This window comes from Strigops habroptila, chromosome 4, assembly GCF_004027225.2.
Source record: "Strigops habroptila isolate Jane chromosome 4, bStrHab1.2.pri, whole genome shotgun sequence".
NCBI classification, from domain to species: Eukaryota; Metazoa; Chordata; class Aves; order Psittaciformes; family Psittacidae; genus Strigops; species Strigops habroptila.
Window position 1 is genome coordinate 72649799 of NC_046358.1, and position 23329 is coordinate 72673127.

The window sequence follows — 23329 nt, forward strand, 5'->3', positions numbered from 1 at the left end:
AACCACGCTCTGTGGACAGACACCAAGACTACTTGGTGACTACTGCTGAGAAGGCCTATACATCTGTATTGAAGTAGATCAGAATTAGCTCACCTCAGAGAGCTCTTAGGTTAAATCACTGTTACCTGCAGTTGCCTGACAGTACTTTCGTAACATTGTTGCCCTCAGAAAATCTCCATTCTGGCTGCACATTCATAGTGTGCCTCCAGAAAGCCCCAGGGATTCATGTCCTCAATAACAGTTAACCAAATCTTAACTTCTGATAAGGGGGGGGAAAAATAATATTCTATATGTGAAAATAATGTACTATAAATCCCTAAAAAAAAAAAAAAAATATTCAGTGACTATAAAAAGCTTGGTTCTGAGTTTCATATGTTTCTTCTGTATTTATAGGTCATGGTCTTGTCATGCACAAGCAGTTCTCAAGATAATAAACTACAAGGATGATGAAAAATCATTCAGTCGTCGTATTAGTCACTTGTTTTTTCATAAGGAAAATGACTGGGGCTTTTCCAACTTCATGGCCTGGAGTGTAAGTAATTGGACATGTATTAATCTGTTGCTAGATAGGAGCAGTTTTGAACTTGCACTTGTGGGTACTGAGATACCTATAGAAAAGGATTTTCTCCAACCTGTTGTTTTTTCTGTCATTGCTGTAGATTCTTTTTCAGTTTTTCACAAGTTCCTGTACTTAGTTTTTGTAGATGGCTTTTACTTATGTTGTGATTTAAATATTCCCTCATTTGCTATTTTCTGCATACCTCAATGCTTGTTTTTTGTTTTCACTGTGATAGTTGATGTCATTCTGAAGCAGCATAGATTTTCTTCCATTTCCATGTATTTTTTGTGTATGTGTACAGATATTTAATGCCCTAGTAATAAATACTATAAGGCTTATCTTGAATTGAGACAGCTTATTAAGCATTTTCATCTGTCTGAAATACTGATGAGAAGCAGCAGAGCCTTTGATTACTGACTCTTACTGTCCACAGAAAATTGAAATAGTACTGCAGAATATTAAAAGTCAAGAACAAGTTTCCTGAACTGAGACATGAAAAAAAAGAATTAAAGTATATTGAGCTGAAGAACAGTTTTGTTGTTGTCCTTCAGTTTTTGTTCTTCATTTTATTATAACTGATAGCTCAGGCCTGGACATTAGAAAGCGATGTCTAACTGGATGCTTCACTACAGTCAAGTTGCAAGTTCCAGTGTTCATGTTTGTGTGTCATTCCTGTTTTACAGGAAGTCACTGATCCTGAAAAAGGCTTTATAGAAGAGGACAAAGTTACTTTTGAAGTCTATGTTCAAGCAGATGCTCCACATGGAGTGGCGTAAGTATCTTTGTTTAAAATTCTTAAATCTAATATTTTTATGTTGCTCAAGATTGTTCAAGTATTTTGTGTTATTAACATTTGTAGCTCTCATTAGACATTCTCACTTTATCTCCTTTAATTGATGAATTCTCACATGGCAGTATTTTTCATTAGTCACACAGAGATTTTTGCATAGGTTAACTTCAACTTGCATTAGTCAGCATACTGTTGTGGAACTTCTCTATGAATTGATTTGTAATTTAACATCTCCAAATCTAGCCTCAACATTTCTGATCTTAGAGCTGGTAAGAGTTTCAGACATGGGTGGCTCTGCTGTCCAACTTGTCTTGCTTTACAGTTGCTTTAAAACTGCTTCATCTGAGTCGTTCTACTTAGTGCCACTTGTAAGCAGTAGTTGTACTGAAATGCAGACTTGCCATTGAAAGTACAGCTCTGGGTTTCAGTACACTTTAATAATACTTTTTTTTCTACCATATAGAACATCTCTAAAAAGAAAACCTAACAAAATTGCAAAGCATTTGATTTGCAAAGACTGTTGTTACTGGCAAGCAGGAGTGAAGTGTAGTTAATTGGAACCTGAAGTAATAGTGAAGAGTAGTTGATACCTACCAGCAGTACTACCTTAGAACAAGTACTCTTTGTTAATAAAGAACTATCTTGTTTTAACAACTAACTATTTTCTAGGTGGGATTCAAAGAAGCACACAGGATATGTTGGCTTAAAGAACCAGGGAGCAACTTGTTACATGAACAGTTTGTTACAGACTTTATTTTTCACAAATCAGCTACGAAAGGTAATTAATATGCGAAAGAAAATGAGGTTGCTAATTGAAATATACGGTATGTTATGTTTATAAATGCTTCAAAACAGAACTGTATGTTCCTTTTGCCTCCTTCATCCTTTTGGAGAAGTTGTGACTTAAATGGTGATGCGTGTTTTACTTAAGGCTGAGTGCAGGAAGCTCCTTTTCTTCCTTTTACAGTTTATTGAACATAAACTTTTGGTTTTTGTGAAAGCAAACAGAGTACCTGGTGAAGATCTGACTTTAAGGAGTGTTTCTTAAACTGTATTAATGGGTTAATGTTGCTATGAATTGCTGGGGGGTGGGGAAGGATGACTACATCGTGCAGATCAGATATGGAAGTAATTTCTCTTTCTTGAAATAGTTAAAATAGAGAAGTCAATTATGACTTCTCAGCACTTGAACAGTGTGTAGAAAAGATAAACATGTACAACCTTTGTAGTTGTTTTTTTGGCACTTTAATTTGTATTATGCAATTGAATTTCCTGTTGTTATGCTTAGCATCTCTAGTTATGGAAAGCCTTATAATTTTAGTAAACATAATTTTGTATTTGCTTCATTCATGTATATTTTATCTACTGTTATTTCTTTGCTGGAAAAACTTCTTTAAATATCAGCTTAATGAGTATCTCATTCAAACCCAGGATGAAATATTCTAGCTGATGTATTGGTTTAGAATAGTACAGTAGCCTTAATAGGGTAAAAACATAAACGATGACTTGATACTGGAGGTGACTATCTGGAAGAGGGGATATACTTGGGGAAAAATGTAACTGTGCACCATTTAGTTCATATTGAAGTGTCCTATTGATTCTGATTCACAGGATCACCTTCTGCACATTCCTTCTGCACATTCCTGCTCTTATTGTATCTCTCTCAGTGAAAATGAGCTGTTCTGACTTACACTTTCTTCTGTGTATACTAATTATTACATTTCCATTTCACTTTCTTTTCTCCAAAATTTCCCTTTTTAATGTACCTACTTTCCACTGTCTTAGATTTTGAATCATCTTACCATTATTTATATCACTGTGGCCTGTAAGTGTCCCAGTTGGGATTTCTTTTTTCTCTTTTGCAGTGTGCTGCTTCCTCTGAAGCCTTGCAAAAAATAGCACATCAAGCTCCAGTAGGCTGTAACTGAGATCTTACCAATGCCATGCACAAGGAATAAATACTTGACTTGTTTCACGTGATGCACCTGTTTCTTCCTTGCGAGAGCTATAATGTACTAATGCAGCTTATCATTCATTATAATGCCCGGTCCTTTTGTTCAGCACTCATGTTTGTGCATTTTATGTTTTTGGACAACTTCACTTGGCTCTTGAAAGAAAAATGTGTTTTTATGATAGCTACATCTAATCCAATTGAGTAGTTCCTTTCAAGACTGTCTTGTAGTCAGTAAATCAATATGAACCATGAAATAATCTTGTTCTGTGAAGAAGAAATTCTTTTTGTGATACAGATTTGTTTCAACTGAACTAATCTTTTCAGGCATTTCCCTGCACTTCTCCTCCAGCCCCCAAATAAATATCAGCTTCTAGGGAGTGTTAATATCTGAATAGCGACCATATGAGAAAGCTTGGTTTACTAGCTGGTAACTGCAGCTTCCTTTATGAAAATGTTACTGGACATCAGCTGAAATGCCTAATTCTTTGCTCATTCTTCAGGTTTTTGGATCCCCCACAAACAGAATAGACTAGTGGTAGTTTTAGGCAGTTTTACTTCTTGTTTGCCATTATTACAGTTAAGGAAGAATCAGTAGTTATCTTGTCTGAGAAAATGAATTTCTACATTTTTGTTTTCACTTTGAGCAAAGTTGTTCCTCTTAAAACAGGAAAGAAAAAAGAAAATGCGTAGTATATTCAGCTTGCTTATCACCAATTCCATTATTTCTGTTAATCCTCCTGATTTAGAAGAAATAATGATTTCTATTGCTGTTATTTAGAGCTTTGTTAACAGAGAAGTTGCTGTCAGGAGTAGATCTGGAAAAGCAATGAAAAAAAGCAGAGGCAAGCACATAACCTATGGAAAGTCAGCCTCTGGTGAGGCATAGGTGAGGATGGATGGAGAGGTCCTTCATTCCTTGCTGTTTCCAGACAACAGATCAGAGGTTCTTAGGTATTTGGAATGAGACCCTGCCTTTGTTAGCCACCAGGTGGCTTCAGTGGTAGGGAATAAAGCAAAAGAAATGTCTCTTCAGAGACTATCTTTATTTGTCTGCCTGTAACTGATATATGCATGCTTAAATGTACGCCTAGGCAAGGAACAGTGGTAACTTCCCAAATTGGTCCCGATTTGATGTTGGACCATGATTACGTGAGCCTTGCCATGTCTGTCAGTGATGCCTCCAGTCAGTACATGTGGCTGCTTCCAGTCCATCTTAAAACTCTTTGCTGTTTCTTTGAAAAATTCTCTACAGTTCATGAGAACATTGCAGAATGTTTGGATAACTCTACTAAAATCACAAATATTGGTCCAGTACATTTCTCCCTGGTGTGGCTCTTCTCAAGTTGTCCAGTATATTTTACCTTACATTGGAATTTCATATGTAGTATTTTCTTCCCTTCTTCAAGTAGTCATCTTGACTGTAACGAGTGTGTTCAAGCTTACCTGTAGCATTCTTTTACCATGTAAATATCTAGAATTTTTCTCCTATCTCTGTGCCTTTTGCTTATAGCCATTGTCTGTACATGTCCTTGTCACTCTTTTGTGTTTGTTTCCTGAGGGAACTTCTCAGGTGTTAAATTAGACATTCTGCTTTTTTCAAATAGATCACAATCCTCTCTCCTTGTTCTTGAGGTCAAGCTTTCAGAGTTTGGGAGGGTAAGGCATAAAAGCAAAAGTTTGTAGAGCATTGTATTTGAAAAGTATTTGGTTTAGATTGGAGAAACACTTGAGCTTTGAGAAACAGGCTTTGATAGTGTTTATCTACACAAATAGAATGAAGAACCAAAGAAGGGCTATGTGTTAAATGTTTATTTTGTAGTAACATGTTTAGAATTTCAGAAGAAATAAAACTGGTGTTTTCATTCAATGGTAGCTGGAAGGTAGTAATTATAAGTAAATTGTAAATTATTACTTTAATATTTCTTGAGAGATACAGGAAAGGAATTAATTGTCCAGATGGTGTATGAAGAAAACAAGTAAGAACTAAATACAAAGGATCTAATTTTGATTAACTATCAAGGTAATTTGAACTTGCATTTAGACCTTTGTGATAAAAGAGTCAACAAGTAGGTTGACTTTGAGCCTGCTGTAGTGTCATCTTGGATTGTTACGAAGAATATTTAGCATTTTAATATTTATATTATGAGAATGCACCAGTACTGTCTGTATTTTTTCATTATGTGACTTTTGTATCTTTTATTCATTTAAACATAGCAAGTAACTTACTATATATTTGGGGTTTAAAAAGCATTTTAAGATGTCAAAAACAATTAATAGAGGCTGATAATAGAGATTTGGAAGATTTGAGGCTTGGTCATTCAGCTAGTTCCTGTATCTACCTTTAGCCAGTAAAGACCAACTCATAAACCAAGGCCAGCAAGAGGTTAAATTAACTCTGCAAGATGCCAACTTGATGTTCATATTTTAAAGCAAAAAAATAACTTTTGGTTGTAAAATCAAAGGTATCATTTTAGCTATTCATATTTGTATTGGAGTTTGCCCAGATCAGCATGGTTAACTGTAACTCTGCATTTGGATGATAAAAACAGAGAAGCAATTGAAAAGAATTTTCTTTATTAGTTTTACGTTCTGATCTTAGGAAGGTAATTTTCATAACCAGGGTGGCCAAAATTTACAATAGGCTGTGTGGAGAGGTTGTGGGATCTCCATTCCTTGAGATGGTCAAAGCTGAATTGGATATGACCCTGAGCAACTGGACCCAGCTTTGAACTTGGCACCTCTATGGGCAGGAACAGAGTTCAGAACCTATGGAGTTCTCTTCCAGACTGAACCGCTACAAACTCAAAACTCTTACAGCAGTGCTTGGCTCATCAAAAAAGTTGCTGATGCAACTACATAAAAAAAATACCATTTGTTTTTCTCTTAATTTTTCCAGACTAGGCAGATAGTTAGCTAGATGGGTTGGCAAAAATGATGCCATGAAGTTCAACAGTTCAGCTTGTTGCTGGCGATAAAATTGAAGATGCTATTTACTTCAATTTATGAGATTTCAAAAAGCAGTTCAAGCGACTATCAAAATTAAAACAGAGCAAAAGAAGCCTTTTTTGTTGCCATAAAGGTGGACTGGGCTGTTGTTCTTAATATTACCCTAAGGAGGTAAGGTTGGCTGTCCTTCAACAAAAGCTGATGATAACTTTCAGCTAATTCAGCTATGTACATAAGTACTTGCAAATAAGTAGAAACATAAAATTTGGAAGTTACTAGTGTTCAGTCATGATTCTGTTTTAGATCATCTCTGTTAAATTTTGGGAGTTACATATAAAATTCAAAAGATGAAAGTCTTGTGAACTATCGTATTGCTTAACAGTTGCATAATTAACCAGTGTTTTTCTGTTTGAGTATAAGGGATTTTATTTCTTTATGAAACCTTTTGATATTTTAGTAAAATTATTTTTACTTATTACTGTAACTATTCTGCTGATATTTTATATTATTCCAAGTATTTATGTTGCTGTACTTTTGAACATTTTTGTGGATATTCAGAACTGGAATAGGAAACTGGCCTGCCAACTTCTCAACAACTTTCTTTGCCTTTTCTCTTTCTTTCTTTCTTTTTTGTCACTCCCTTGTGTTCTTTTTGCATCAGCTTTGTCTTTATCTGATGACTGTCTCATCTGGTTACCATCACCTCTGTACAGAGCTTTCATATGACAATGAATGTGTTTCCCCAACAATTCAGCTATGTACTGGATGAAGTGCAGGATAAGTTAGAGGTGCTGGACACCTCTGAAATCTAGGCTGGTGCAGAAGCAGAATGAGAATTACTGAGATCCAGTTAAGAGCTTCACTTGTAGAAATGTATCGTTCCCTGGTACTTCACAGGCAAAAAACTCAGGTGGCAATTTTTCTGTTGCTCAACATGTTATTTTCTCATATACTACTTAATATTGGAGTCCTTATTTTTTCATGTGTTGTACCTAATCTCCTTCCAGAGTTGTCCGTTTCCTTTTTACACTTATGCTTTCAAAATGAGCATCTCCCTGTAAATACCTTTTCTTTGCTGTTGCTTTTCCCTAGATATATTGGTGTACACTTTTTGAAAGTAAATCTCATTTCAGTGCCTATTGAACTCTCCTAATCCCTGTTGGGTCTATTTGTGTAATTTCTTTGTTCTCAATCCCTCCCAGATCAGAGAAGTGAATTGTTAAGCTGTTTATTTGCTGGACAGCGATGACGTTAAGTAGAAGTGAATGTATGGGGGAATCTCAAAAGCTTCCTCTGACATCCTTCTCCTCTATGTGGATCATTTCTGTTTTCATTTGCTTGCTGCCCTTTATTGTTTCATGTGTTTTTCTTTGTTTTTTTCCCCACATGCACTATAGGTGACAGTATTCACAGATAGCCTCAGCTTTGTGCTGTAGCTTGGCTGTTTTCAAAAGCCTGTAGTATTGAGCTGTATATCTGGTTTCTACTGTGATGATTGTGTGGAGACGCCAGGAGTGATATGTTGTTTGAAGGTGTTGAATACTTTAGTGCATTTACTTTTCTAGGGTGGAATAAGAGAACTAGTTAGAGAAAATAACCATGAATGGAATCTGTTCTTCACATCTTTCCAACCACTGCGTGCTAAGAAGAGTCCTTCCAGACAATTAATATTTTTACACTACAGGATGAGATTTTTTGTAGAGTCTCTTGGAGCAATGATTAAATGAAGTGATATGAAGGAAGTCACTGAAGAAGAAAGAATGCATTAAACAGTATGAGCATTAAACTTTTCCTTAGGTACTAATGGAACTAAATGCTTTTTCAGGCTGTGTACATGATGCCCACAGAAGGAGATGATTCATCCAAAAGTGTTCCTTTAGCATTGCAAAGAGTGTTTTATGAGCTGCAACATAGTGACAAACCAGTTGGAACGAAAAAGTTAACAAAATCTTTTGGGTAAGTTGCAGAAATTTGGACTATTTATTGGGCTATTACAGACTTCATGAAGCTTTTCTTTTAAAGGGTTTTATTTAAATCAGGCTGGTTTTAGAGAGGTTCAGGGAAGTGTTAATATGTTTATGTTAATGGCTAACTTTCCTTAGTTTATTTAAATAGGTTTGTATTTATAGTTAGTAGCAAAGACAGGTGATCCAAAGGTCAGAATTTTTTTGGAGGGAAGGGGAGAGGTACATGAACATAGCTGGTAGTAGCAGGGTTATAATTTACCTCTTACCTGAAAGTTGCATTACACATTTGACTTACATAAAATTCAGGACAAAATACGTTTTTGAACCATTGTAGTTCATGTATTGTTGTTTGGGGGTTTTATAATTTAAATCCATTTTAAATTTAGAGAAATGGCAGGAATTTGTGTTTCTCTATTGTTCTGCATTGATGACTGTTGTAACATTTTCTTATAGCACATCCAAGATGCATGTATTTTTTCCTACGCACAGTTTAGAAGCATTTAGCGCTGTATTCTGCTTTGTGATTTAAAGCTTAAGAGGAGTACCTGTTGCATGAAGTAAAGGTGTTTGAGCACACACACAAAAGTAATTCTTCACATTTTCCTCATTCTAACACCCTCTTTTCCTCCATAAAACAACTACAAAAAGGGCTTGAATTACATTTTCATTTTTGGGTAGTATCCAGTTCACTGACTGGTATTTTTTTCCAGTCTGGTGGTACTTCTTGTGAGATGGTGTAATTTTAAAATTACAGGGTGTATTTTTAAATCTGGAGCATCTAGACATGAAATTCTAGAATTACACAATATAGCTGCATTGAGAATGTTGACTTTTCTTTCTTTACTAGCTTGATGTTTAAGCTGAACACAAGTTAGAACAGAAGTTTAATGTTAGCATAACCTCTACAAACCTTCTTTTTGCATGTCTTGTAAGCAGGGAGTAGGATTTTATCAAAAACTGTTCAAAAAGATGATATTTTCATTACTTTGCACTGTATTTGTAGACTTTTGTATTAATATTGACAAGCATTTTTTATTTAAAAACAAGTTAGGAAGTTTGTATTGTCTTTTTCATATAGTGCCCATCGTGCATCTTCTGCTAAAGCTTATAGTAGTGCTCTATCCTGATAAGACTCTTTGTAACCTTGCGTCTTTGTAACCTTTACTTTTCACCTTTTGGAGAATTTTAAAATGAGACCACCTCAACCACCTCAGTGTTGTATGTTTATCTGGTCATACCCTCTTCCTACTAGCACACTGTATATTTAGTTTATTTTTGCTGTCATGTTACACTGGAAGGACTTGCTGATACTGTAAATATTTCATCTTAAGATCCCAACTGTGTCATCTTTAGTAGCATGAAAAGACTTTTTCCAAGGGTGTTGCAGATGCTTAATTTTGTATCTGAGAGCAAGGTTTTAAAAGTGTATTCATGCCTGCCTTCATTCTTGGGAAGGAAGTTTAGATTATGCTTGAAGATTTGGTCTTTCGTCCCATATCGAATCAGAGAGGGGTTTCTGAACTTGTGAGATCTACCTACATGCTGGGCATTGAGAGTTTCTAAGTAAGTTTGGCTGCTTTCAGTAGAAAGCAAATCCATTGTCTGAAGGAACCCCATTTTATCCTAATACTAATATGTAACCTTTAAGCTGGCTAGTATTTAAAGCCTAGGGAGTCAGGAGATTATTTTCCATTCTTCATTCTTAATTATCCAGCAGGTCCCTTCAGCTTGTTTAAGTGTGGGCCACTACACAGTTGTTTTGGCACACTTTTGGGAGTAGTATGCTGCCCTGTGACAGTGGCAGTGAGTCAGTGAGAAGAAGGTGAGAGGGGAAGGTGAAGTTGGTATTGCTCCTGATCACCCCTGTGATTGTGGCTTCAAGGGCTGGGGTTGAACTTCATGCTAAAGCTGGAGCCTACAGTAAACATAGGTTATCTCATATGGCTAGGAATGATGACTTGAAAATCAGTTGTCAGAGACTTAAAAAGCATTCTTGAGTTTAGGTTAAAGAGTTCATAGAATAAAGTATTTCATGTGGAAACTAAAACCACTTTATGCTGCTTTTTTTTTATTCAAGGCAGTAGTGCTGAATATCCTCGTTGCAGTGTGCCAGGCTGTTGCTCTCACCCCTCCTTTCACATGACTGTGTTTGCACACAGACAGTTCAGGAAGCTGGATGCCTTCTTGGATCCTTGAAGGCACTGTGCATTCAGGATTAACTGTTTAGATGAGCACAAAGGAGACAGTATTTCCTATAAATCCATTTACTTCTTTTCATGTGCTGCAATAATCCCTGAACGCTACTTGACTGCACCTGAAGGGCCCTCAGAAGAGAGGCAGCTAGAAGCAAGCTGCTGCGGAATCTATTCTGACAGCCTTTTCTTCAGAGGTTTTTGACATGAACTGGGACTAGGTTGTGGACTGGAAGAATTCTGCTAGCAGCAGCCTGCCCCTGGCCTCTTTGGCTGGGTGCGGCTGCCTTCCCAGTGCCTGTCCCCAGATCCACAGAGAGGGAAGGCACGTGGGCATGACCGGCTGCCAGAATGTCCCACAAGTTCACTGCCTCTTCTGTCTGCTGAGTAACTGCTACAGGACTAAAAAAACCTGTGCATCAGCCAGTAGTAAATCTCAGAGTCTTTACATCTTGCTAAGTATTAAATTCTTGATCTGCAAAGAAATCACAGAAAAGTCTTTTGAGCTGTAAGTTTTCTGCATAATAATGTGTATTAATTTGCCTTGCAAAGGTGGGAAACTTTAGACAGCTTCATGCAACACGATGTCCAGGAATTATGTCGAGTGGTATGTTTTTACTATTTCTTACTAAACTGTGATGCATAAATTTGTCTCTTGATATTGTGTATACATAATATAACTTAGTAACAATCCTAGTAGTACTGGCATGTACTGATTAATTTAAGCTACGTCTCCAAGACACAGAGGTTTTGCCTTGGTTTATTTCTCTTTTTTAAGAATGGGATTCATTGTGGCCTTTTGTGGGTGAGGAATTTATAAAGGATAGAGAAGGCTGAAAATAAAAGGATTGTATGCTCATGATCCTTGTGTAGCCATGGAGAGAAATGTAGTTTTGAAGATGCAAATACATCGTTACATTTGTGAGTTTTTCCAGACTCAAAGGAATGTAGCAGTGCAGTTTTTAGGGGGAAGACAAGGATTTAAAGGACTGTAAAGGAGATGCCAGTAAGAGTAGACTAATATTTCATTTTTATGCAAGTGACTTAATCAGTGGAGTAGTCACCAAAGCCTGCAAGTTTATCCTATGTAAAAACTAATTTTTCTTTCAGCTGCTTGACAACGTGGAAAATAAAATGAAAGGCACATGTGTAGAAGGCACTATTCCTAAATTGTTCAGAGGGAAGATGGTGGTATGTATTTAATCCTTTAGGGGTTTTTTATTTAAATAATTTAAATTAGCTGTTACTTGTATACATTGAAACTATATGTTTCTCTTCTTATTTACAGTCTTACATCCAGTGCAAACACGTAGACTATCGATCTGAACGAATAGAAGATTATTATGACATCCAGCTAAGTATAAAGGGAAAGAAAAATAGTAAGTGATATGCACCAATCAAATACTTCAATGTGTTGGACATTTTTAGTGCCTGTTGATTTCAGATGGGTTTCCTGGTGCTCAGCACTTTGAAATATCCTTGTTTTAAGACACCTCATTGAAAAAATTTTCTGCAGAAGATGTTTTTTGCTTATGTTACCTTTTTTCCCTTCTCCCATTTCTCTTCCTCTCTAATTCTCTCACTGATTTGCTTTCATAAAACTATGAATTTTAGTTTTGCTGGTGCTTACTGTGCCATGGTGGTAACAGTAGTGTCACAATAGGTTATAATTTATATATGAAGTTGAACTTGGAGGAAATAGATTCTCCTTTAGACCTGACCAATAAGCAAATAAAAAGAATGAACTAGTTGGAGCAACATAACAGTGATCCCTATCATCACTTTACCAAGTACTTGGCAAACAAGACACGAAAAAGGCTAAGTAAGAGTCTAGCAAATGGATTCATCTAGCCTTGATACTTAGCAGTTACAAAGTGAGAACGGGAGATTTGGCAGACAGCTGTAACTATGTGATTTAAAAATCTGTTGATATTCTCATTTGCAGTAACAGCTCCTACAGTTTGGTGCATTTTGTGACATTATTAAGCGATATACATTTTTTAATTTCAGTAAAGACAGAAATATTCAAACATGAACTCATGTTTTAATGTTATTTGATTAATACATTGTTAAGCCCTCAGGCTAGAGTACACTTACATTTTTCTTCCTCATTCGCTACAATTCCCTCATCTTATTTTCTTTTAGTTTTTGAGTCCTTCATTGACTACGTTGCAGTGGAACAGTTGGATGGTGATAACAAGTATGATGCAGGAGAACATGGCTTGCAGGTATTCGTCTAAGTTGTTTTTAAGTTTTATTTCTCTGTCCTTGATAGAGTAAGAAAGCTATGGTAGCCAAAAATGTTGCAAAACCCATTCTAGGTTGTATCAACTGATTTTGATGATGTTTCTCCTTAGACAACCTTTTATGTAGCTCCTCTCAATGTCTGTAAGATTTCTTAAAATGGAGCTCTGATCTTAAAACAATGTAATTAGCAGTGAGTTTTATGCTTATACCTGTGTCGTAGTGACTGGAATGCTGAACTTCTCTGCTGATCTCAGGACTGAGAAGTTCTTCCTCTAAGAGAAGTCTGTTCTTCTATGTATCTTGTAAAATAGTGGCATATCTCATAATGTTAGAGGGGTCATTTTTGTATCCTCAACAAGAACACCAAATGAACCCCTGGAATGTTACACATTTATGTGTGTGCATGTATTTCTGAGCTTTTCAGCTGTATTTTGCTGCACCCACTGCAGGAAGCTGAAGTCCCTTATAAAAATGTGTTTTACTAAAGCTTATTTCCACAGCTCCCATATACCAGGTTTTGTCAGTAATGTAGTTATGTATTCTTCAGCTGTTCTTAGGAAGGTACAGCATGGTAGCCAAATACTTGTTTGCAGAATACAATGAATGTGAAATTTTTAATCGATCAGAATAAAGTTTTTGCCTTTTTATTCTCTTTTAATTTTATTTATACAGATAATTTGCCCTTATTGCAGTGAGGCGTTCACATATACTTGTATGAATGGCCTAAATTTAAATGAGTTCTAAGTGTTACTGGAATAGCTCTTGGGAAGGTTGGTGCAGTGTTACGATAGTTAACTTCCCCCCAAGGTTTGAACCATTCTTTGGTGCACATTGTGCTGTCAAGCCTATAAAATAAAAGCCCACAAGAAGAATGTCTGTAGCAAACAAGTATTGAGAGTTGCTAAAGATGTTGCAATTTCAAACATCTGTTTCCTTTAAAATGTCTAGGAGGCAGAGAAAGGTGTGAAGTTCCTAACATTGCCACCAGTATTACACCTACAGCTCATGAGATTTATGTATGATCCTCAGACTGACCAAAACATCAAGATAAATGACAGGTAACTTTTGGTGGTGTGTTTGTGGTGCTTTGGGTGGGGGGGGTTGGTGTTTATTGTAGCATTTGGACCTGTGAATGTATTTTACCAAAAAACTTTGCCAAAATCCTATTTTGGCTTCAACTCCAAGGAAGGTGTGTGCAGTCACATGTGGTGGAGATCCTCAGAAACTGCACTGATTGTATGTTCAGGTTCTGAATAACAAATTCAATACTTTAACAGTTATTTGTAGCTGTTGTTTTGAATATGAATCAAGTGAATGCATCTTTTAACACTTTGTGGAACATTCTTTGTGGCACGTCTGCGAAGTTGCTACATTCCCATAGGCTGTCACAAGGGTAAATAGGATGAATAAGTAGTCCTGTGTTTTTCCCATTTTATTTCCATGCCCACTCGCTCTAAGTAGAGGCTAATAATTTCTCAAGGAGGTGCATTGTTGCTTGTAAACTAAATCTGTATTGCATCAATTTCGGTCTCACCAAGAAAGGTTGACTGCAGCAGCTGAAAGATGTCTCAAAATAATGTTCCAGTCCCGTGTTACCTGTGCTAGAAAAGCTGTATTTATGTAGTAGAAAATAACAGATTCTGAGCTTGTTTCTTTGACACAGTGAATCTAAACCAGTGCTATTTCAGTTCAAGTGCTCTTACCCTTGTAACTGAGGGCATGCTTTTTCAGAGGTGCTTATGAAGGTTATTCCATATTAAACCAGTATAAAATCTGCAAGCAGTATATCCTGGATAGAAATGGCATTGTAGCAGTAACTTGTTCAGGTTTTGTAACATGCTTTAGGAGAAGTACTGGTGTCCTGCATAATAGCATGTATCTGTCTTAACTATGAACATAACTGTCTTAATTCTTTTCAAAACTAGGTTTGAGTTTCCTGAACAGTTGCCACTAGATGAATTTTTGCAAAAAACAGATCCTAAGGATCCTGCAAATTACATTCTTCATGCAGTTCTGGTACACAGTGGAGATAACCATGGTGGACATTACGTTGTTTACTTAAATCCAAAGGGGGATGGCAAAGTGAGTATTGAAAAGCACCGGAATATATTTGTGCTTTGCAAATACTTGCAGTTTTTGTAATGGGCAAATCTTCGTTCTTTGAATATTTGTTCCCTAACAGGAGAGTGTGCTGGCACACTCACCTCGTCACACAGAGGGTTGACTTCTCCGTTTAGTTCTTAGCTTGGTACTCTTTCATTTGGTGCCTGTTCAAATGTATTTGGAAAACTTATTTACAAAAAAGAAAAGCCAACAGCCCACTTGTCTAGTTTTTGCTCTTTAGGGAGGAGCCTGCATTTGGAGGCAGTAAAGCAATCAGTTGCCTTTTTAAGAGGAGCAGCTTCATCTTTGCTATTACAGGTTTTTGGCAAAACACTTTTAACTAAGGAATCCCTTCAGCTGTGCGTGTGTGTATATGTTGAAGTTCTGCTGCAATCAAATTTTATCCAGCATTCTTTCTTAGGCTGACTTCATGCTGAAGCAAATATGAATGTTTCAAATGTTGCCATGACTCAGAAGTTCAATATCTTTGCATGTCCCACTGTTACAAGTTTAGATGAATTAATTGTATCTGTTGTTTATAGCTCAGATGCCTCTTCCCTTAAGTTGACTGTGTTTGTGTGTATATGACTGTTCACAGTAAAAGTAGAAGTCAGATTTTGCTGTGAATTTCTTACTGTTTGTCTTTAATTCTTAATTGGCTTTATTGTTTTAATTAAAAATTTGCTGTAAATTACTTTAAATGTACAATTACTAGATATCTTGTGCATCACTGCTTTTTATATTATTTTACAACAAATAAGGTCCATTTTCTGATTTATATATAAATGTTAGATATTTGAGTAACTTTTAAGATAAAATTTTTTGAATAATTATTGGGCTTTTGATATTCAGTGTAAAATGTTCAACTATTTCAGTAAAGGTTTGATATTTACAGCCTGCCTTACTCTGAGCACCAGTAGCAGGTAGCACAAATTCTATTCTGAACTAGGGTGTTTTTTAAACTCATGCTGCTTGGAGAGCTGTTTTAATTACTTCAAGGAGACGTGTCAGAAATAGAAATCATTTACCATTCAAGATAGTGGTTTTGTGTGGTGTGTAAAATTATATTTATATAAAATTTTCTCTCTAGTGGTGTAAATTTGACGATGATGTTGTATCACGGTGTACAAAGGAAGAAGCGATTGAACACAACTATGGAGGTCATGACGATGACTTATCTGTACGGCACTGTACGAATGCCTACATGTTGGTTTACATCAGGGAATCCAAATTAAGTATGTATACTCTGTGTGTGTTCCAAGTTAGCTTTACATACAGGGATTTAGGGCTATTTTTTACTTATGAATTCTTGACAGTCTTCCTGTACAAAGGGACTTCATTTGTTGCAGTTAGAATTTATAGATTCCTTGGGATCAGCTGGCCTTTCTGTCTTTTGGCAAGTATGTGCTAATCTAAGACATCTTGTCTTAGTACAGTAAGGCAAGATTGTGTATCTGCAAAGTGCCCAGCCTTGATTGTTTTATAGGATGGAAAAATTAGAGAGCTACCTTCAGGGATGGGAACTGAATCAAATTAGTTACAAATATGTACCTATATGTATATAAACAAAAAAAATTGAGTGGCAGTGAATATTTTTTTTTAAACTCAGAAATGAATATTTAATTCAGAAGTGTATGATAGGTACTTCATGGAAGTACTACATTTTGGCTTGGGATAGAAAAGGCTTCTTTTGCCAAAATATGATGATATCAAACCATGGGTTTAAATAAAAGATGAAAAAAGCTGGTTTTGACAGAGGAAAGTCAAGTGTGTCTGAAGAAAACCCTGTTTGATATAAATCTTGAAATGACGTCTCAAAATCTGCTTTGTAGGTGAAGTTTTGCAGCCTGTCACGGACCATGATATTCCTCAACAACTTGTAGAAAGGCTACAAGAAGAGAAAAGGATAGAAGCGCAGAAGAGGAAGGAGAGGCAGGAAGCTCACCTCTACATGCAAGTGCAGGTCAGCTTTTGAAACAGATCAAGTTGCAACTACCTTACCATTAACATTCAGAATGTTCAGCCACCAAAGACAAACCTTGATTTTAATTTTTTTAATTTGTGTTTAGAAGTAGTGTTTGAAGTGAGATTATGATTTTAGTGCTTGTAAGTATATTTACATGTGCAATTAATCCTAATGAAACAAACAGTACTGTATGTTATAGACATGTCTATTTTCTCTAGAAGTTATGTGATTGCAAGTAAAAGTAGTAAGTTCAGGTGAAAGGAGGAGGACCAGGTTATTTTAAATGGCTCCCTGCCACTGCACTTTTATCTCCTTCAGGAGTTATTTTCTAAAATTAGAATGTATCTACCCATAGGCTGCAAGCCTGGACTACTGCCAACCTGAGCTCATCAAGTAGAAGCAGAAGGAGAGAGTGCTTATGTTTGCAATTACCTTTTTGGAAAAGCCAGATGGACTAGGTTGTTATGAATTGCCTTAAGGAACCCTGTTTATGGCTGTTTCCAGAGCTCACCTGGCACAAGAAAATAGAACCCATTTTCCATTTGCCTCCATGTTTCCTTCCATCTTCTTTCTGGTGCTCTTAAGTACATATATCAGTGAAGCTTAGCTTGTTCTACACTGCAGTTATGCTAGAGCTGTTTTCAGTGGAGAGACTGGCAGAGTTGCGCAGTTTGTCTTTCTGTTAACCAAGAATGCATGGGAGCTGTGGGAGATCTAGGAGGCATTTTAGGCCAGCCTCCTTGCATTGCAGGAGAAGAATAATTATGTAGGCTTTTTTTAAGTGCCAGGATTGTTAGAGCACATGTTTTCAAGATTGGGATCTAAGCACAACTGGTTTTAATTGTGTGGGATTTGTAAGAATTACTGTATTTTAATTACTTACACTGATTTGACTATCAATCACAATTTTAAATAATTCATTAGGGTCTGTATACTTGCAAATTTTCTTCATGAGAACATAAATATTGTTAGCAGTGTGCCACTATACAGAGAGCCAGTGATGTTGCATAGTAAAGCATCATGAGAAGCTACTACATCATGCAGCTAAGTTAACATGAATAGTAACCTTTAAATGTATTTTTCCAGATAGTGGCAGAGGATCAGTTCTGCGGTCACCAAGGCAATGACATGTATGATGAAGAAAAAGTAAAATACACTGTTTTCAAAGTATTAAAAAACTCCACACTTACAGAATTTGTTCAAAATCTCTCTCAAACAATGGTAAGTTTTCTGTAGCTGAATATCTATGTGTATTTTATTACCTTAGGATTGTTTTGTGGTCTTTTTCTTCTCCAAGTATTGGCAGCAGTAATAATTTGGACCTTTTGAAATAGAAGAATTGTTTGGGTTTAATAAAAGTATCATTGTTTGTTTCCTGTCACAATTTCTATTTATTTTAGGGATTTCCCCAGGATCAAATCAGATTATGGCCAATGCAAGCTAGAAGTAATGGAACAAAAAGACCTGCAATGTTAGATAATGAAGCAGATGGCAGTAAAACGGTAAATATTCACTGATTGAGGACATTATTTGTATAAATGACCCATGATTTTTAGTCCTCTATGAATCTCTACATTTGGGACATCAGAGTTTTCAGGGGTTTAATTTAACCTGTATCTGGTAAAGTTTAGTGTTTGAGAAGACTTGAGATTCGGTGGATTGACATGGATGGGAGGCAGAAGTGTGGTCTGTGATTAATCTTCCATGAAGAAAAAAAAAAAAGATAATTACTTTTATGTCAGATTTCAAACAGAAGTGTCTTTTTGAGTCCTCCATTATTTGGGTAAAATCCTCTGGATTAATGAAATGTGTTGCTTAAATGGTAAAACATTGTGTTAAAATACCACAGAAAACAGTGATTGGTTTCACTGTCCTGTTACTTCTCTAGAAGTAATTTTCTTGCCATAATAAAAATAGCTGTAGGTATATTTTTTTAAATGACAAAAGAAATAGGTCAATTTTAAATAAAACCTATCATTTGCACTTCATTGAAACTTTTTTGGGGTTTTTATCTCTGTCATCGTTTCTCTTAATAAACTTCATAGAATTCATGTCATTATTGCAACTAAAAAAAATAAATATCCCACTCATAGAATGTCATAAAGTATCTAATGAAAATGCAGATATCTGGTTATATATTATATTATCCAGAGACTTTTTTTTCTTCTTCCATATCTTTCTATATAGATGATTGAGCTCAGTGACAATGAAAATCCATGGACAATATTTTTGGAAACAGTAGATCCAGAAATGGCTGCTACTGGAGCAACATTACCCAAGTTTGATAAAGATCGTAAGCATATATGCTAACACTTGAGTAAATACAAAATACTTTTATGTTGGGTACATCTCAGAAAATTCACATGTTTTTAGAATAACTAAAAAAATTTATATGTGTAAAGTTGGCTTATAAAAATCAGCACTTAAGAATATTCTTAAGGATGCTAATCAAATTAATAAATCAGGCATACCTTTCTTACTGTTCAAAGAAAAATACTGAGGTCATACCCCAACCCTCACTTTCCAAATAAGCCTTACTTAATTTTAAGTCTTGTTTCTTGATTTGTAGATGATGTAATGTTGTTTCTGAAGATGTATGATCCGAAGACTCGGAGTTTGAATTATTGTGGACATATCTACACACCTATATCCTGTAAAATACGTGAGTACTAGAATTCAATTTCATGGCTACATTTGAAATTTTTTAAAGACAATGGATTGCATATCTTTTTTAGTTTTCTTTTAATATTTGTTTTAATTTTATTAGTTTTAATATTGCTCTCCAGGTTTTTGTCTATTTCAAGGGTTTTTGCTTGTGGAATTTGCTCCTGCAGTAGCTTTTAAAATAACTCTTCTACGACTTCTCACTGTGATCACCTGAGAGCAGCTGCTCAGACTGAATTGAGTGTGAGCCTTGGTTTTCATATGGGTCCACATAAAGAATTCAGCAAATGTCCACTGAGTATAAAAATACTTCTATTTGTCATTTGGAATGTCTCATTTTGTGGAGTTGTACATGCTTTCTGATTTTTGTATTTTAGCGCGCTCATAAGAGATTAAAATTTTTCTCTGGGAAGGAGCAGTGTTATTTCATCTCTTTGATCTTGGATGGCCTTGCACATATTTTTGTTGTTGTTCAGATGATGTGGAAGGAAACCTTAAAGTCTGTCTTTGGGTTGAATGTCAATAAGAGAAGCTTTAACCTAGAAGGCTCGCAGGCATTTTTACACTATTTATCCAGGGTAGAGAAATAGATTCTCTCCTTTTTGCTGGAGGTCTCACTAGCAGTTAAAGTGCAACACATTTCACGTTCCTTTTCTTTTCCTATAGGTGACTTGCTTCCAGTTATGTGTGAGAGAGCAGGATTTCCACAAGAAACTAATCTTATCCTCTATGAGGTTTGGACTGATAGATTTTATTTTTTTTTTTTTGTAACATTTTTGTCTTTTACATGGTATAAGTAGAGGGGGAAAAAGCTTTATTGGTTAAAAAAAAGGTTGCTCATAACAGTGGTAATTTATAAATCATAAGCACTCTGTAACCCGTAGCTGTGAAGTCTGCAGACTAGCAGCACACAGTTAACTTCAAAACAGATTTCAAATTAAACAACCAGAAGTGTGAGGCTTTAAAAACAAAAAACTTCTACATGAAGTCCTGCATGAGCAGCTTTGATGTGCTGAATCTGCATATCCTCCAGATATGCAGTGTTAGATGAACTAATGCTGCTATCGTTGCTGGCCATCGTATTTTCAATGCCCCTCTTAGACAGTAGAGTTGAGAAAATGTTTCATCTTCTCCTTCCTTCCCCAAGTCAGAAGTCGGCAAATAAAATACTTAATCTGCTAACATGTTTCTGCCCAACTACAGAAATAGTACATCTTTATAACTGCTGTATTTAATGAATGCTGGTAATGCAGATCTTGCCAAGGCAAAGTCCTTGCTATAGTAAGAACAAGCAATTGTTGGGTGGTTTTGTGGTTTTTGTTAGTAGTTGCACTGCTCTCTCTGGTGGTTCCAGGGCAGCATACACTCTTCTATCCTCAAAAGCAGAACTGTCAGGTACTCTACTGTGTGCCAGTCGGGGCTGCAGATTGACTCAGTTTGTTTAGACAGGTGTTTTTATCCCAGGAGGTCAACCCACAAGTATAAATACATAATATGCATATACATATTTTATAGTATATGCAATTTTAATATGGCTTTGTTTTGGTTTCTTGTCCTTTTTATTAAAAAAGACAAGTGATTTGCTATACAGAAGTTCTGCACTATTAAAATAAGTGAGCGTAATCAGAGTTCTCCAAGCTTCCTGGAAGCTGCATCAGTAGAAAATGAATCTCTGAATTTTGGGAAAATTTTAGTGCTAACAAGATAATGCTGACTGATAAAATGCTTCTGAAAATTACAGTAAATTGAGGGAGACACCAAAGGTAAAAATGAGCAGCCAGCTTTATCAGTAGCAATTAGATGTATCTGGACCTTAGCTAAGATTACATTTGATTTTGTGTGTGTGTGTTTGTTTCAATGGAAAGAAGATACAGATTACTTTAATGATTTCTTTGCTATTGTGACCTTTTTTTTTTGTGTTTTATTTTTATTCTGGGATCAACAGGTTTTTTTTCTTTATTGCAGGAAGTTAAACCCAATTTAACAGAAAGGATTCAAGACTATGATGTATCTCTTGATAAAGCTCTTGATGAACTCATGGATGGCGACATCATAGTGTTTCAGAAGTACGTATTTTAAGGGGCTGGCTTATCATTGCAGTTAAATCACCTGGTTCACTTTGAAAGCAGAACTTCTTTAACTTAGGTTTTTTAACAATAGCAAAATAGCTTTCCAACAGTAGACATGTTCTCAGCAGTTCTTGTTTAGTCAAAGCGGAAACGAAAAAAAAATTTCTACCGATATTTTAATTATCACATGCCACATTAGTTAAGAAAAATAAGGTTTTGTCCTAGTTCAGAAAGCCAGTAGCTGTATAAATAGGTCTTAATATTACCAAAGAGTGTGGTTCCGCAACGTGTCTGAGTTCAGCAGCTTTTTACTGGGAGCCGCTGTAATTCAGACCCTGAATGAAGAGCCTGCCAGCATTTCAGATCTCGGGCTCACTACCATTGCCACTGTACGAGGCTCTTGGCTTGGAGCTCCTTTCAGCCTAGAACTAAACTAAACTGCTTTCCCTTTTTTTCCTTTTACTCATGCTCACAGTAAGGTCCTTAGTCTGCGGTGATGAAATGCTCCCAGTTTGCCTGAGCATATGCAACTCATAGATGTACTGGTGCTTCAACTGGAGTTTTCTCCAAGGCAAAAGGAGAACTCCTGCATCTTGTATCCATTAAAGGGATCTTTCATAAGCTTGTCAGGGCTATAAATCAGCATTTCTATGCTCTCACTCCTGATGGTCACACCCAACTGTGTTGCTCTGTTTCTCTCCATGGGCTGACAGTGGGTGGAAGCCAGCTAGTCTATCTTCAGCACTCTTACCCCAGATTATGTGAGATGAATGTATTTCTCATGTCATGCCTTGGAACTCGCATTCCCTGTTGACCCAGTTGGTGTTATGCACCTTTGGCTGGCTGCTGACTCCTGGGTAAGTGCACAGCTTGTACCCTGGTGCTATTTCTCCGCTGAGAAGATAGGGGTACCAGTCAGTAGTGACCCAAACCAGTGTCTGTGTCAACTCTTGCTTCTGTGGTTCAAGGAGTGCTCTTGTACATCTGGCCTCTGTGCAAAGCAATTAATGCAGGAATACCTTAATACAGAAGTACCTGCAGAGCTGTGGCAGCGTTAGTACAGACACGCAGTGATGTGCCAGGGTGGGAGGGAGGGACGATAACTGCTAGAATGCTGCTGTGAAATGACTGCATCCAGGATGTTGCCAGATTGCCCAACAAGCGAGCACAGTGTGCAAGTGTGTTTGCCCTTGCGCCACACAGAAATACTCAGGGGTGTGGGTCACTACTGACTGTACTAGTCCTACTGTGTACAAGTGGTGGCTCTTTACAGAGGTTTCTAAACTTTATTTCTGTGTATCTCAACTGTTGCTGATTTACTGTAGAACATGTTTTTAAAAGCCCTAACTGCTTGCATATGTAACAGTGTGATATGTAATGGTATTATTGTTTGTTTGCTCTTGTAGGGATGACCCAGAAAATGATAACAGTGAGCTACCAACAGCTAAAGAATACTTCCGAGACCTCTATCATCGTGTGGATGTCATTTTCTGTGATAAAACCATCCCAAATGACCCAGGCTTTGTTGTTACTTTATCCAATAGGATGAATTACTTTCAGGCACGTGTCCTGTTTGTTTCTCTGCTTTTGTTTCCTTGTTCTGAAAGTAACTTTTGCACTAGTTCACAAGTGCATTGCATTATGCATACTTCTAGAGAAGAGTAGATCTGTTCTTGTACACTTTTTTGCATTGTGGTAATGAAAAATTTAAGGAAGCCACTAATGTTTGTGAGAAGAAAATGCACTAAAACTTCCTGGTTTTATTAATAATGACTTATTTGACAGTAGGATTCTTTCTTGATAGGCCATTCTCCTCTGTCAGGGAAACAATACTTTAGTGATATTGTGCATCTGCTTTCGAAGTAACATGTA

General features: G+C 36.4%; 1 protein-coding gene across 1 annotated transcript in view; it reads left to right on the forward strand.

Annotated features, from left to right (window-relative positions):
- The window catches only part of USP7 (ubiquitin specific peptidase 7), a 73487-nt gene that overhangs the window by 39053 nt on the left and 11105 nt on the right, over positions 1-23329 (forward strand). The window contains exons 4-22 of the mRNA XM_030481460.2: positions 394-532; positions 1243-1331; positions 2019-2127; positions 8075-8205; positions 10961-11015; positions 11519-11599; positions 11697-11787; positions 12554-12636; positions 13604-13713; positions 14581-14737; positions 15849-15993; positions 16591-16721; positions 17811-17945; positions 18125-18226; positions 18912-19017; positions 19294-19386; positions 20055-20122; positions 21354-21454; positions 22864-23017. Coding sequence (XP_030337320.1) covers positions 394-532; positions 1243-1331; positions 2019-2127; positions 8075-8205; positions 10961-11015; positions 11519-11599; positions 11697-11787; positions 12554-12636; positions 13604-13713; positions 14581-14737; positions 15849-15993; positions 16591-16721; positions 17811-17945; positions 18125-18226; positions 18912-19017; positions 19294-19386; positions 20055-20122; positions 21354-21454; positions 22864-23017 — 2080 coding nt within the window. The remainder of the gene's footprint in view (positions 1-393; positions 533-1242; positions 1332-2018; positions 2128-8074; positions 8206-10960; positions 11016-11518; positions 11600-11696; positions 11788-12553; positions 12637-13603; positions 13714-14580; positions 14738-15848; positions 15994-16590; positions 16722-17810; positions 17946-18124; positions 18227-18911; positions 19018-19293; positions 19387-20054; positions 20123-21353; positions 21455-22863; positions 23018-23329) is intronic.